The sequence below is a fragment of the Mobula birostris genome, chromosome 7 (assembly GCF_030028105.1).
Source record: "Mobula birostris isolate sMobBir1 chromosome 7, sMobBir1.hap1, whole genome shotgun sequence".
Classification (NCBI taxonomy): domain Eukaryota; kingdom Metazoa; phylum Chordata; class Chondrichthyes; order Myliobatiformes; family Myliobatidae; genus Mobula; species Mobula birostris.
In genome coordinates this window covers 98,912,527-98,927,187 of record NC_092376.1, presented here as the reverse complement: position 1 = coordinate 98,927,187, position 14,661 = coordinate 98,912,527, and the positions used below count along the sequence as shown (strand labels likewise).

The window sequence follows — 14,661 nt, the reverse complement described above, 5'->3', positions numbered from 1 at the left end:
AAGACATATGAGTGGATTAATGTAGTTGCTGTAAATTTCCCTAGAATGGTACAATCTGTGAGGAATTGGTGGGAATTTGGGGAGAGTAAAATGGGATTAGTGTAAATGGGAATTCAATGGTCAGCAGAGTCTTGATGGGTTGTTTCCGTGCTCAAGTCTCAGTCTGTGACAATGACTCATGGGCAGAGAGTTGGGAAGGGAAGAAAACTCAGCAGCCAGTGCTTTGACTCAGGACTCACTCTGGAGTTAGATCACTGTCATTCTCTGGTGAATGTTCACACTGAGACACATGCATTTTCTCTGTATGTGCTCTAACAGCATCATTGCTCTTGGCTTGGGCTGTATGCAGCACTGTGATCTGATCCCCATCCTCTGGTTGTTCTCAGTGAAACCATCCCCCTGTCACTGAAATCTCCTGTACAGAACCTCAAGACTTCCTCATGCTCCCCAGGAATGCGCTGCCTGTGTGGCAGATAGTGTTTGGGTTTCGTTTAACTTTACTTTTAATGAACAACCTGATCTTGGTAGAAAGGAGCAGCCCATCCAACTCCCTAAATACTCAGTGTCTTTAGCAGTGGCACACAGTGGCTGCCCAAACCCAGGTGGTGAGGGTGGTTGCTGACGAGTGGATGAGGGTCACTTACATTCTTGAATCCTCTGTACAGCACCTGGATCTCTCTCCTGGTGAAGTTGGTCTGTGCCTGCAGCTGTCCTAGACCTTCAGGCCGATGGCAAACTGTGGCCATTTCCAGCTCATCTTCTACTTTGTCTGTAAGAAGATGAAGAAACTGTGTGAAAAAAAAACACAAGTAGGCTGGATATCCAGAGAAAGGGGAGTGCCCAAACACAGGTTGCGTGTCACATTCTGACTTGACCACCCAAGACAGGTCATGGGCTCACAGATCATGGCCTATCCTACAGCGGAAATTGATCCAGAGCAGGGGGAATTGGCTGAATGGTAAGTGGGCAACATTTTCACTCACTGGCTAAGCTAGCATTTATCGCCTGTCTTGACTTCCAATGAGAAGGTGGTGATAAGCCAATAAAGCAGTTCTACTGGGTTACTGGGTTGGAAGATGGAGGTTATGGAGGTTGGGGGTGGGGGGGGGGATGGAATTTCCAAGATTTAGGCCCAGCAAAATTGAAGGACCAGTGATATAGTTCAAAGTTAGGGTGGTGTGTGATGGAGGGGAACCTGCAGTAGTGGTGTTCTCCAGCGAATGCCGTAGTATCAGAGCTCATTGGTTTGGGGACAGCTGTTAAGAGTACCTGTGAATAACCACAGCGTGTTTTGTAGATTGTACAGACAGTAGCCACTGTGTACCAGTGAGTGTTTAGGGAGATGGATGAGCTGCTCCTTTCTACCAAGAATAGGTTGTTCAATAAATTAACAGGTTGCAAATAAGGGAAATCAGTTCTGGTGAACAATCCTAAGTCAAAAATATTAATTGTTTTTCTTTCCACAGATGCTGCCTGATTTGCCAAGTGTTTCCAGAACTTATATACTTCTATTAAATTGCCTTCAAATATTTTGTTGCTCACCAGCAGGTACATAGATAGGAAGGGTTTCAGAGAGATATGGGTCAAACATAGTTCAGCTAGGAATCTGGAACGGCATGGGTGAGTTGGGCTGAAGAGCTTGTTTGCAGACGGGGACAGGGACGGGGATGGGACGGGGACGGGGATGGGTCGGGGCCAGGGATGGGACGGGGACGGGTCGGGGACCGGGACGGGTCGGGGCCTGGGACCGGGATGGGGACGGGTCGGGGACTGGGACGGGGACAGGTCGGGGACTGGGACGGGGACGGGTCGGGGATTGGGACGGAGACGGGGACGGGGACGGGGACGGATCGGGGACTGGGATGGGGATGGGGACAGGGATGGGTCGGGGCCTGGGACGGGGACGGGTCGGGGCCTGGGACAGGGACGGGGACAAGGACGTCTCAACACAACTGACTCTCTGGTAATCTGTGTACTTTTTAACCAAGAACTGATCTTAGGTATATTTTTCTCAATTATGATCTGTAAATTTGCAGATTAAATGAAAATTGGTCTTGTAGATAGTGAGAAAGTTTATGTAAGGCAACTGCAGGATACAGCTGAGAGGTAAAGTTGGGTGGGGTATTGACAAAAGGAATACTGACAAGTGTTAAGTGATGTACTTTTGGAAGTCTAATAAGGGTAGGAAAGGGTAAATGTCATTAAACTAGCGAATTTTGATGAATAGGCCCAAAGTTCCCTAAAAGTGATAGCAAGGATGGAATGGTGAAGGAGAGATGTTGACTTTTATAGACTAAGGCATAGAATTTATGAGTTCAGATGTGATGTTGCAATGTTACAAAATGCTGGTTTAGGCCACAGAGTACTGTGTGCATTTTTGGTTATCACTCTGCAGCAGGATTCCCCAACCTTTTTAATATCATGGACCAATACCTTTAAGTAAGGTGTGGAACTGTAAGAAGGACGTGGTTACACTGGAGAGAATGCAAAGTTGATTCATCAGGGTGTTGCCTAGATTGGAAGATTTTAGTAAAGTGGTGATATCGAATAGGCTGACGACACACACAAAATGCTGGAGGAACTCAGACGGCCAGGCAGCATCTATGGAAGTGAGTACAGTCGACGTTACGGGCTGAGACCCTTCAGCAGGACTGGAGAAAAAGATGTTTCCAGCATCTGCAGATTTTCTCTTGGAGAGGCTGGACTGTTTTTTCTTAGAGTGAAGGAATCCAAGGAAAGAAGTATATAAGTGACATATAGAAGATAGTCAAGATGCTTTTCCCATTGTAGAAATATCCAAAGCAAGAGGGCGTGGACATAAGGTGATATCTGGAGTCTGCTGCCAGAGGAGGTGAAGGAGTCACATACAAATACTATATATAAAGCAAACTGCTGGAGGAACTCAGTAGCTGTGCAAAGAAATGGACGATCGATGTTTTGGGTCGAGAACCTTGACTGTCCAGTTCCCTCTACAGATGCTGCCTGACTTGTTGAGTTTGTTTTTTACTCCAGATTCCAGCATCTGCAATTTCTTCTGTCTCCACAATTATGACATACAGTGACAACTTTAAGCAGGCATTGAAATGGACAAGGCAGGAAAGAATACGACTGTAAAGCAGAGAAGTGGGATTTGTGTAAATGGGGAGAATAGTCCGTGTATTTGTCAATAGACAAAAGGCCTGTTCCTGTTGCTTTGTGCTGTACAACTCTTTGACAGCAGAGAAAGAAAGGATTTGTCTAAATGTCCAATCTCTTATACTGAGACAATGTCTCCACTGCACACTCACCCTGATTCTGATTACTTCTGATGTGAATGGATCCTACTCCCCTCTGTACTGCAGACTTCCTCTCCTCCCTCTTTCTCTTCAGTTTGTTCCTCTGTTCCTTTACTTTCTCATTCCTTGGAAAGTGAGATTGCTGAGATGGCCAGCATTTACCGCGCAACTCTAACTGCCATCGAGAAGGTGGAGGGTGGTAAGAATTCTCCTGTAGTGTTGTTGAGGAGGGAGTTCCAGGGTTTAGACTCAGCCGCAATGAATTTCCAATGATGTATTTCCTAGTCAGAATGGTGTGTGATTTGAAGGGGAACCTGCAAGTGGTAATGCTTCCCTAGTCCTCTACCCCGGTGGTAGTGGAGGTCACAGGCTTGGGAAGTGTTGTTAGTGTGGCCTTATTAACTGCATCATTCCATAGGTGATAAACACTACAGCCACTGGTGGCGGAGGGAGGAAATATTCAGGGTGGATAGGGTGCTGTTCAAAATAGCTGCTTTGCCCTGGTTGGTGTTCAGCATGTCAAGATCTGTAGAGCTGCACTCACCCAGGCAATGGTCAGAAAACAAATGCTGTGTGTGCACTGCCCGAGGTTAACCAGCGAACACAAATCCAGCACATAGCTTCTAGTGCTATTTGTAACCATACCTATCTCTTTATATCTTCCTCCTTACCATTCCTTGAGCCACTCCTTTCTTCACCACAGACTTTATCCTGTACCCAGAAATGGCTGCTTTCCTAGGTTCCTAGCCCTGACACCATGTGCCAATGTATGTACTAGCAATTCATTGTGAGTGGGACAGTAGACCCATGTGCCAACCTGTTCTGTAGGTCAGCCACAGAATGGCAGGAACAAGCTGCCACTCACCTCTCCTTTCAGCTCAGTGACAACACCCTCACCACACAATGCTTTGCTACAACAGAACAGATAAGAGATCTAAACAACACATCTTTCCCATGATAAAGCAACTCAAACAATCATTGCTACGATGAGTTGATGCACAATGGGATCCCATGACCATGTCAGTAATTACATTTTATTTCTAGTAACATTAATGGGGAGAAAGGTTATTTGGAACTGCTAGTGCTCGTTAGAAGCTGCTGTGTGGTCTTCAAAGTAGCTTGGGAGTACAGGCAGCCACCAACAGCTCGAGCTTGCTGTTGAAAGAACCACTCAGGTCATGCTCAGCTAATTGAGCTAGGCTTGAAACCACAGCCTCAACTCAAGGTCTCCCATTGGATGGTCAGGGTGAGCCAGCATCATCACCTCTCCTCAGCCATGACCCCAGTAGACCCTCAGTCCGATGACTCAGACACATCTAAGACTCCGGAATCAGTGTACAGGAGAGTACACTGTACAGCAGTGTACAGAGTCATCATAGGGCAGGAACAGTGCATGGGATAAGGTGGAGACAGGGCCAGAACTTGGGGCTGCGTGTGAACAAGATACGTGTATAGAGCTCTATATGCTGACAAGATCAGTGTACAGAGCTGGGTGCACAAATAGAATCAGTATGCAGGGCTATGAGTGTCAGTGTATGGACTTGTGTTGAAGACAGGGTCTGTGTATGGAGCTGTGTGCGCAGACAGAGTCAGTGTATGAATGGAACAAAGTGTATGCCAAAGGGATTGTCTCTTCCTTCATAACACTGGGATCTAGAACATTGTAACTGGGACACTCTGGTATCTGTGCACACACAGAGGTGGCCAACAGGACAGGAGTGATGTTGGGTGTATGTCTCCATTCCTCTGGAGGCTTGATGGTCACCCACTGTTTTGCATCTCCAGATGACTTGGAGTGAGTGACACGGGCCAGCAGTTAGCACGAGCCACACAATATGCCTCACTTAACTTCCAAATTTTCAATCTTCATTCTCCTTTGGATATCCACACTAGCCAGCTCTTGCCACCTGCTCCAGCTTCTCTGAATCAAGTCCCCTGCACCCTTGGGTGATCAAATGTAATGTGAAGGAAGTAGAGCATCGGTAGGACCAGTTACCAAAGAACATGGTTTCACTCCTACTGCAAGTGACTCTAACCCTGAGTCCAGTTTATACTTGTTACAGGCCAACCTGTGGACCAGCAATAGGTCTGACCAGAAGATGGTGACATTTCCATGCACAGGGAGGATTTGATCCAAGAGCTCCTCACCAGGTGTTGTCATTCTCTTGTCCTTCCTGATGGACTTGGCAAAGGATTTCATGCAACACACAAGCAGTTCACACAGGACAAAGGAGAGCCACACTCTGGGTTTGATGGAAGCTTGCTGTTTCCCGCAGATTAATGAACTGTGCTAATGATGTCAGTGTGAAGCAGATGAATCATATTCCCAATTCCTTTGCTGAAGCTCATTTTAGAGAGCGTGTTGATCATGTACATGTGCGATAACCTGTCAAAGGTCTTCTCTTGGTCCCAGCTAAGCATGTAGATGTTCTACCCCTCAACACTACCTCCTCAGTCCATTCTCCTGATCTCTGGTCCTACACAGAATTCACATTGGTCAATTAACCCACTGATCCTGCATGTCGTTGACAGGGGAGGTTAAATAGAGCACTCAAGGGAAATAGTCACAGGGAGAACATGGAAACTCCAGACAGATAGCTCCTGAGGTCAGGATCAACTACCAGTGAGGCAGGTCACACCATGTACTAATAGTCAGGAGTTTTCAATAAGATTGAAAGTACCAAGAAAATTGACAATGATGTTGCCATTGCCAGGACTTGAGAACCTGACTTATAGGGAAAGGTGAATGGTATTGGACTTTATTTCATGGAGTGTAGGAGAGTAAGAAGAGACTTGATAGAAGTACAATGCTTCAGAAGTATTCAGCTCCTTGGAAGCTTTCATATTTCATTGTTTTACAAATTTAATCACAGTGGATTTAATTTGGCTTTCTTGACACTAATCAACAGAAAAAAAGACTCTTTCATGGCAAGGTGAAAACAAATCTCCACAAAGTGATCTAAATTAAGTACAAATGTAAAACACAAAATAATTGATTCACCCTGTTCAAGTCGATATATAGCTTTTAGTAGATGCACCTTTGGCAGCAATTACAGCCTTGATTCTGTGTGGATATATAGCTTTGCACATCTGGACACTGCAATTTTTCTCCCATTCTTCTTCACAAACTGCTCAAGCTCTGTCAGATTGCAGAGGGATCGTGAGTGAACAGCCCTTTTCAAGTCCAGCCACAAATTCTCAATTGGATTGAGGTCTGGACTCTGACTTGGCCACTCCAGGACATTAACTTTGTTGTTTTCAAGCTATTTTTGAGTAGCTTTGGCTTTATGCTTGGGTCATTTTCTTGCTGGAAAACAGATCTTCTCCCAAGTTGCAGTTCTCTTGCAGACTGCATTAGGTTTTCCTTCAGGATTTCCCTGTATTTTGCTGCATTTAATTTACCCTGTACCTTCACAAGCCTTCCAGGGCCTGCTGCAGTGAAGTATCCCCACAGTATGATGCAGCCACCACCATGTTTCACAGTAGGAATAGTGTGTTTTTGATGATGTGCTGTGTTTAGCTTACACCAAACATAGTGTTTAGTCTGATGGCCAAAAAAGCTCAATTTTGGTTTCATCAGACCATAGAACCTTCTTCCAGCTGACTTCAGTCTCCCACATGCCTTCTGGAAAACTCTAGCTGAGATTTCATGAGTTTTTTCAACAGTGGCTTTCTTATTGCCACTCTCCCATAAAGCTGCGACTGGTGAAGCACCTGGGCAGCAGTTGTATGCACAGTCTCTCCCATCTCAGCCGCTGAAGCTTGCAACTCCTCCAAAGTTCCCATTAGTCTCTTGGTACCCTCTCTCACTAGACCCCTTCTTGCATAGTCACACAGTGAGGATGGCCTGCTCTAGGCAGATTTACAAGTGCCATATTATTTCCATTTCTTGATGATCGATTAACTGTACTCTAAGGGATATTCATTGACTTGAAAACTTCCTTGTATCCACCTCCTGATTTGTGCTTTTCAATAACCTTTTTGCAGAAATTTTGGAGCGTTCTTTTGCCTTCCTGGTGTAGTTTTTGCCAGGATACTGACTACCCAACACTTGGTCCTTCCAGATACCAGTGTATTTTCACTAACATCAATTGAAACACCTTGCCTGCACCTGGTGATCTCCATTTAACTAATTATGTGACTTCTAACACCAATTGGCTGCACCAGTGATGAGTTGGTGTGTCATATCAAAGGGGGCGAATATTTATGCAATCAATTATTTTGTGTTTATATTTGTAATTATTTTAGATCACTTTGTAGAGTTCTTTGAGATGAAAGTCTTTTTCTGTTGATCAGTGTCAAAATAAGGCAAATTAAATCTACTGTGATTCGATGTTGCAGAACAATAAAATAAGAAAACTTCCAAGGTGGTGAATACTTTTTATAGACACTGTATACAAAATTATGAAGGATATAGATAAGGTTAATGCAAGTAGCTTTTTCTATTGAGGGTGGGTGAGACTACAATAGGTCATAGATTAAGGATGAAAAGTGACATATACAAGAGGAACCCTGAGGGGAATATAATTAACTCACAGGAGTATGGGATGAGCTGCAGAGCGTAGGAGGACCTCATGTCGGAGAACCATATCTCCTTCATTAACAAAAAGGCTTGGCAGAGGATGTACTTCTTGGAGCAGTTGGTAAAATTCCATCTTCCCCAGAACTTACTAGTGCAATTCTACACTGCCATCACATCTGGTTTGGTGCAGCATTCTCTCACAATATACAAAAACTATAGCGAACTCTCAGGTCAGCAGGAAAGCCATTGCCTGCAATCTACCATCACTACAGGACTTATGTGTGTCCAGGACAAAGTAGCAGGTGGGAAAAATTATTGCAAATTCTATTTACACTGCAAACCGCATTTTTCAAAAATCTCCCTTTAAGAAAGTGCCATAGGGCCATTAAACACCATCTTCATGACTGCAAATAAAGTTTAATTTTGTGAAGTATTATGTGGTGTACTTTGGCAAGAGGTATCAGAAGGCAGGTTATCATCTCAATGGAGAGAGAATTAAAGTGAATGGTTTAGAGGGATCCAGATGTTCTAATGCACAAATAACAAAGTTAGCAAGCAGGTCCAAAAAATAGTTAAGGCAGCAAATGGTATTTTGGTCTTTATTGTAAAGGGAATGGAACTTAAAAATAGGCAGATCTGTCGTACGCGGCATTGCTGAGCCCTTACCTGGAGCATTCAACACACATTTCGTCTGTTTAAGGTTAATGGCATGATTCTTAGTAGGGTGGAGGAAGAGGCATCCTGGGGCCCAAGCCCATAAATCCCTCAAAGCTGCTGCTCAAGTTCAAATTTCAAAGTAACCTTGAGATTCATCTTCCTGTGGGTATACTCGGAATATCTATAGAGTAGTAACTATAACAGGATCAAAGAAAGATCAACCAGAATGCAGAAGACAACAAACTGCAAATGCAAATAAAGAGAACATGAGATAATGAGATAGAATTCTCAAAAGTGAGATCATTGGTGTGGGAACATTTCAATGAGGCAAGTGAAGTTGAGTGTAATTATCCTTTTTTTATTCAAGAGTCTGATGGTTGAGAGGTACCAACTCTTCTTGAACCAAGTGGTGTGAATCCTGAGGTTTCTGTACCTTATGGCAGCAGTGAGAAGAGAGCATGACCTGGGAGGTGGATATGTCTGATGATAGATGCTGCTTTCCTACGACAGCATTTCATGATGGTTGAGAGGGCTGCCAAGTAGAAATGCTGCTATGGTTTCTTCACAATTGCACTTAAGTGCTCCGTCTTCAGAAGCAGTAACATTCAGGAATTTAAATTTGCTGACCTTGTCCTCCTCTGATCCTCCAACGAGGACTGGGTGATGGTAGTTAAGAAGTTACATGGTATGCTGATATTCATTTATTGGGGGATTGAATTTTTAAAGCCATGAGGTAAACTTGCAGCTCCATAAAACTCTGGTTAGACCACACAGAGTATTCTGTTCTCATTATAGGAAGGATGTGGAACCCTTAGAGAAGGTGCAGACGAAAATTACCAAGATGTTGCTGAATTATAGAACATGTCTTATATGGACAGATCGAGCAAGCAAAGACTTTTCTCTTTAGAATGAAAAGGATGACAGGCTTGATAGAGATACATAAGATTATATGAGGCATAGGTAGAGTGCAGAGACAGCACCTTATTCCCAGAGCACAGGCAGCAGTGGCTAATACCAGAGGATATCCTTTTAATAAGAGTGGAGATGAGGTTTATTATTACTGACCCATACATCATGAAATTTGTTATTTTGTGGCAACAGTACCGTGCAAACACATAAAAATACATAAATTGCAAAAAGAAAAATAAATAAATAAATAACAAGTGATGATGGAGGAGGAAGAATACTGATGTTTGCTTTCAGGCTCCCGTACCTCCTCCCTGATGTTCTGGGTGCTGGGTGCCCTTAATGATGGATGTCCGATGTCTTCAATTGTGTGGAGGCTGTTGCCCATGATGGAGTGAGCTGGCAGAGCTTACAACCTCTGCAGCATTCTCGAATCCGGTGATATGACGAGTTAGGATGCACTTCACAGTACATCTGTGCAAATCTGGGAACAAAACCTTTGGAGTACTGGGCAGATGAGCAGTCAGCTTCAGGTGCATGGAATGTGGTGGGTATCAGGGTCACTGCTGCCCATGGTGCTTCCCTCAGCAACTTCTCCCAAAACAGTTTTTTCATGAATCTCAGAGCTTTTACCTGGTCCTGTGTTTTTCCACATGGTTAGTGCAAAATGTTTATGTGGGGCAGAACTTATCAGGTATGTCCAGGAATGATTTCCAGGAAAGATGCGACAGGCTGACTAGAGGGGAGGCCAAACTGGATCTTAATACAAGGCAATGAACTTGGCCCAGTGACAGGTTCCTCAGTGAGTGAGAATTGGGAGACACTGACTACAACTCACAGACCTTTACCATAGCCTTAGGTAGGGAGTGGAGGGCAAATTATGATGCTATTAGGCAGGAACAAGGAAACGCAAACTGGGAACAGATGTAGTCATTGAAATGTTTAATGGAAATGTGGAGGTTTTACCTGGTCCTATGAATCTACACCCACTTCTGTGTTTCCTGCACATGTGCACCTTTTTAATTGTTTTGTGTGTGTTTGCACCAGGTACTGTGTGATCTGAGTGTTTGCACCAGGTGCTGTGCATTCGATGTGTGTTTGCACCAGGTACTCTGTATTCTGAGAGTTTGCACCAGGTACTGCATATTCGATGTGTGTTTGCATGTTTGCACCAGGTGCTGTGCATTCTGAGTGTTTGCACCAGGTACTGCGTATGCGATGTGTGTTTGCATGTTTGCACCAGGTGCTGTGTATTCTGTGTGTTTGTACCAGAAACTGCGTATGCGATGTGCGTTTGCATGTTTGCACCAGGTGCTGTGCATTCTGAGTGTTTGTACCAGAAACTGTGTATTCGAGGTGTGTTTGCACCAGGTACTGCGTATTTGATGTGTGTTTGCACCAGGTACTGCGCGTTCTGAGTGTTTGCACCAGGTACTGCACATTTTGAGTGTGTGTTTGCACCAGGTACAGTGCGTTCCGAGTGCTTGCACCAGGTACTGCGCATTCTAAGTGTGTGTTTGCACCAGGTACTGCACGTTCTGAGCGTTTGCACCATGTACTGCATATTCTGAGTGTTTGCACCAGGTACTGCGCGTTCTGAGTGAGTGTTTGCACCATGTACTGCATATTCTGAGTGTTTGCACCAGGTACTGCGCGTTCTGAGTGTGTGTTTGCACCAGGTACAGTGCATTCCAACTGTTTGCACCAGGTACTGCGCGTTCTGAGTGCTTGTTTGCACCAGGTACTGCGCATTCTGAGTGATTGCACCAGGTACTGCGTATTCTGAGTGTTTGCACCAGGTACTGCGCATTCTGAGTGTTTGCACCAGGTACTGCGCATTCTGAGTGATTGCACCAGGTACTGCGCATTCTGAGTGTTTGCACCAGGTACTGCGCGTTCTGAGTGAGTGTTTGCACCATGTACTGCATATTCTGAGTGTGTGCACCAGGTACTGCGCATTCTGAGTGTGTGTTTGCACCAGGTACAGTGCATTCCAACTGTTTGCACCAGGTACTGCGCGTTCTGAGTGCTTGTTTGCACCAGGTACTGCGCATTCTGAGTGTTTGCACCAGGTATTGCGCATTCTGAGTGTTTGCACCAGGTACTGCGCATTCTGAGTGTTTGCACCAGGTACTGCGCGTTCTGAGTGTTTGCACCAGGTACTGCGTATTCCGTGTGTTTGCACCAGGTACTGCGTATTCTGTGTGTTTGCATCAGGTACTGCGCATTCTGAGTGTTTGCACCAGGTACTGTGCGTTCTGAGTGATTGCACCAGGTACTGCGTATTCCGTGTGTTTGCACCAGGTACTGCGTATTCTGTGTGTTTGCACAAGGTACTGTGCGTTCCGAGTGATTGCACCAGGTCATGTGTTTTGAGTATCTGCACCAGGTACTGTGTAGTCTGAGTGTTTGCACCAGGTAGATCAAAAGACCATAAGAAATTGGAGCAGAATTAGATCATTTGGCCCATGAAGTCTGATCATCATTTCATCATGGCTGATCCAATTTTCCTCTCAGCTTCAATCTCCTGTTTTCCGCCTCGTATCCCTTCATGCCTTGACCCATCAAGAATCTACCAATCCCTGCCTTAAATATACATAAAGACTTGATCTCCACAGCTGCCTGTGGATAAGAATTTCACAGATTCTCCACTCTTGGACTAATGAAATTCCTCCTCCATTCTAAAAGGATGCCTCTCTATTTTGAGGCTGTGTCCTCTGGGTCTTAGAATGGATGTGGAAAGGATGTTTCCTATGGTGGGAGAGTCTACCAAGGCCTTTCACCATTCGATAAGTTTCAATGAGGTCACCTCTCATTCTTCTAAATTCTAGTAAATACAGGCCCAGAGCCATCAAATACTCTTCATACGACGAGCAGTTTAATCCTGGAATCATTTTTGTGAACCTCTTTTAAACCCTCTTCAGTTTCAGCACATCCTTTCCAAGATAAGGGTCCCAAAACTGCTCACAATACTCCAAGCGAGGCCTCACAGGTGCTTTATAAAGCTTCAACATTAAATCCTTGTTTTTATATTCTAGTCCTCTTGAAATGAATGCTAACATCGCATTTGCCTTCCTGATCCATAGGGACTTTGTCAACTGTTTTACTAAAATCCATGTAGACAACATTCACTTCCCTTCCCTCATCAATCTCTCGTTACCTTGCCCAAAAACTCAATCAAGTTGGTAAGGCACAATCTACCATGCACAAAACCACGCTGGCTCTCCCTGTTTAGTTCATTGGTTTCCAAATTCTCATATACCCTATCCCTAAGAATCTTCTCCAGCAATTTGCCAACAACTGACGTGAGGCTCACCAGTCTACAGTTGCCAGGATTTTTCCTTGTTCCCTTCTTAAATAGCCACTTGCCAATCCTCTGGGACCTCACATATGGCTAGAGAAGACATGAACAACCAGTGAAGGGCCCAGCAATCTTGCTTCTTGTCTCCTTCAATAACCTGGGGTAAATTCCATCAGGCCCTGCAGACCAATTCACCTTAATGCTCCTTAGGAAGCTGAACACTTCCTCCTTCTTGCCCTTTAAATGCCCTAACATACTTATACACTGGTCTCTTGGCCTTCATATTTTTTTTCTGGGTAAATACTGAAGTACTCATTAAATATCTCACTCACATTCTCCACATCCAAGCAAATATTCCCCCCTTTATCCTTGAGAATTCCCACCCTCTCCCGAGTTATCCTCTTGCTCTTGATGTATGTACAGAATGCCTTGGGTTTCACCTTAATCCTACTTGCAAGGACTTTTCATGGCCTCCCTTGGCTTTCCTAATTCCCTTGTTTAGTTCTTTTTGGGCTTTATACTCATGTGCTTCAGAGAACATAGAACATAGAATAGTACAGCACAGTACAGACCCTTCGGCCCACATTGTGCCGACCCTCAAACCCTGCCTCCCATATAACCCCCCACCTTAAATCCCTCCATTTACCTGTCTAGTAGTCTCTTAAATTTCACTAGTGTATCTGCCTCCACCACTGACTCAGGCAGTGCATTCCATACACCAACCACTCTCTTGAGTAAAAAACCTTCCTCTAATATCCCCCTTGAACTTCCCACCCCTTACCTTAAAGCCATGTCCTCTTGTATTGAGCAGTGATGCCCTGGGGAAGAGGCTCTATCTATTCCTCTTAATATCTTGTATACCTCTATCATGTCTCCTCTCATCCTCCTTCTCTCCAAGGAGTAAAGCCCTAGCTCCCTTAATCTCTGATCATAATCCATACTCTCTAAACCAGGTAGCATCCTGGTAAATCTCCTCTGTACCCTTTCCAATGCTTCCACATCCTTCCTATAGTGAGGTGACCAGAACTGGACACAGTACTCCAAATGTGGCCTAACCAGAGTTTTATAGAGCTACATCATTACATCGCGACTCTTAAACTCTATCCCTCGACGTATGAAAGCTAACACCCCATAAGCTTTCTTAACTACCCTATCCACCTCTGAGGCAACTTTCAGGGATCTGTGGACATGTACCCCCAGATCCCTCTGCTCCTCCACACTACCAAGTATCCTACCACACACATCAAAGTTGCTGGTCAACGCAACAGGCCAGGCAGCATCTCTAGGAAGAGGTACAGTCGACGTTTCAGGCCGAGACCCTTCGTCAGGTCTAACTGAAGGAACAGCTAGTAAGAGATTTGAAAGTGGGAGTGGGAGGGGGAGATCCAAAATGATAGGAGAAGACAGGAGGGGGAGGGATGGAGCCAAGAGCTGTACAGGTGATTAGCAAAGGGGATCTAAGAGGATCATGGGACAGGAGGCCCAGTGAGAAGGAAGAGGGTGGGGGGGGGGAACCTAGAGGATGGACAAGGGGTATAGTGAGAAGGACAGAGGGAGAAAAAGGAGAGTGAGAGAAAGAATGTGTGTATAAAAATAAATAGCGGATGGGGTACGAGGGGGAGGTGGGGCATTAGCGGAACTGTGATAGGAATCCATCCTGGACACACTTAACAAACTCTGCCCTATCTAAACCCTTGGAACTAATCAGGTGCCAAACAATATTAGGGAAGTTAAAGTCACCCATGATAACAACCCTGTTATTTTTGCACCTTTCCAAAATCTGCCTCCCAATCTGCTCCTCTGTATCTCTGCTGCTACCAGGGGGCCTATAGAATACTCCCAATAGAGTAACTGCTCCCTTCCTGTTCTTGACTTCCACCCGTACTGACTCAAAAGATCCCAACTTCATTTGATCCCAACTTCCAAAGCTTTACATACTTCGCTTTTCCTTCCTGACTAAATTTCTTCACCTCTCTGGACATCCAAGGTTCCCTTATCTA

The 14,661-nt window shown here is 44.8% G+C and overlaps 1 protein-coding gene across 1 annotated transcript in view; it reads right to left on the bottom strand.

Annotated features, from left to right (window-relative positions):
* LOC140200776 (A-type potassium channel modulatory protein KCNIP1-like) overlaps positions 1–14,661 on the bottom strand; it is a 206,914-nt gene that overhangs the window by 152,408 nt on the left and 39,845 nt on the right. The window contains exon 2 of the mRNA XM_072264376.1: positions 645–769. Within this exon, the coding sequence (XP_072120477.1) occupies positions 645–769 (125 nt within the window). The remainder of the gene's footprint in view (positions 1–644; positions 770–14,661) is intronic.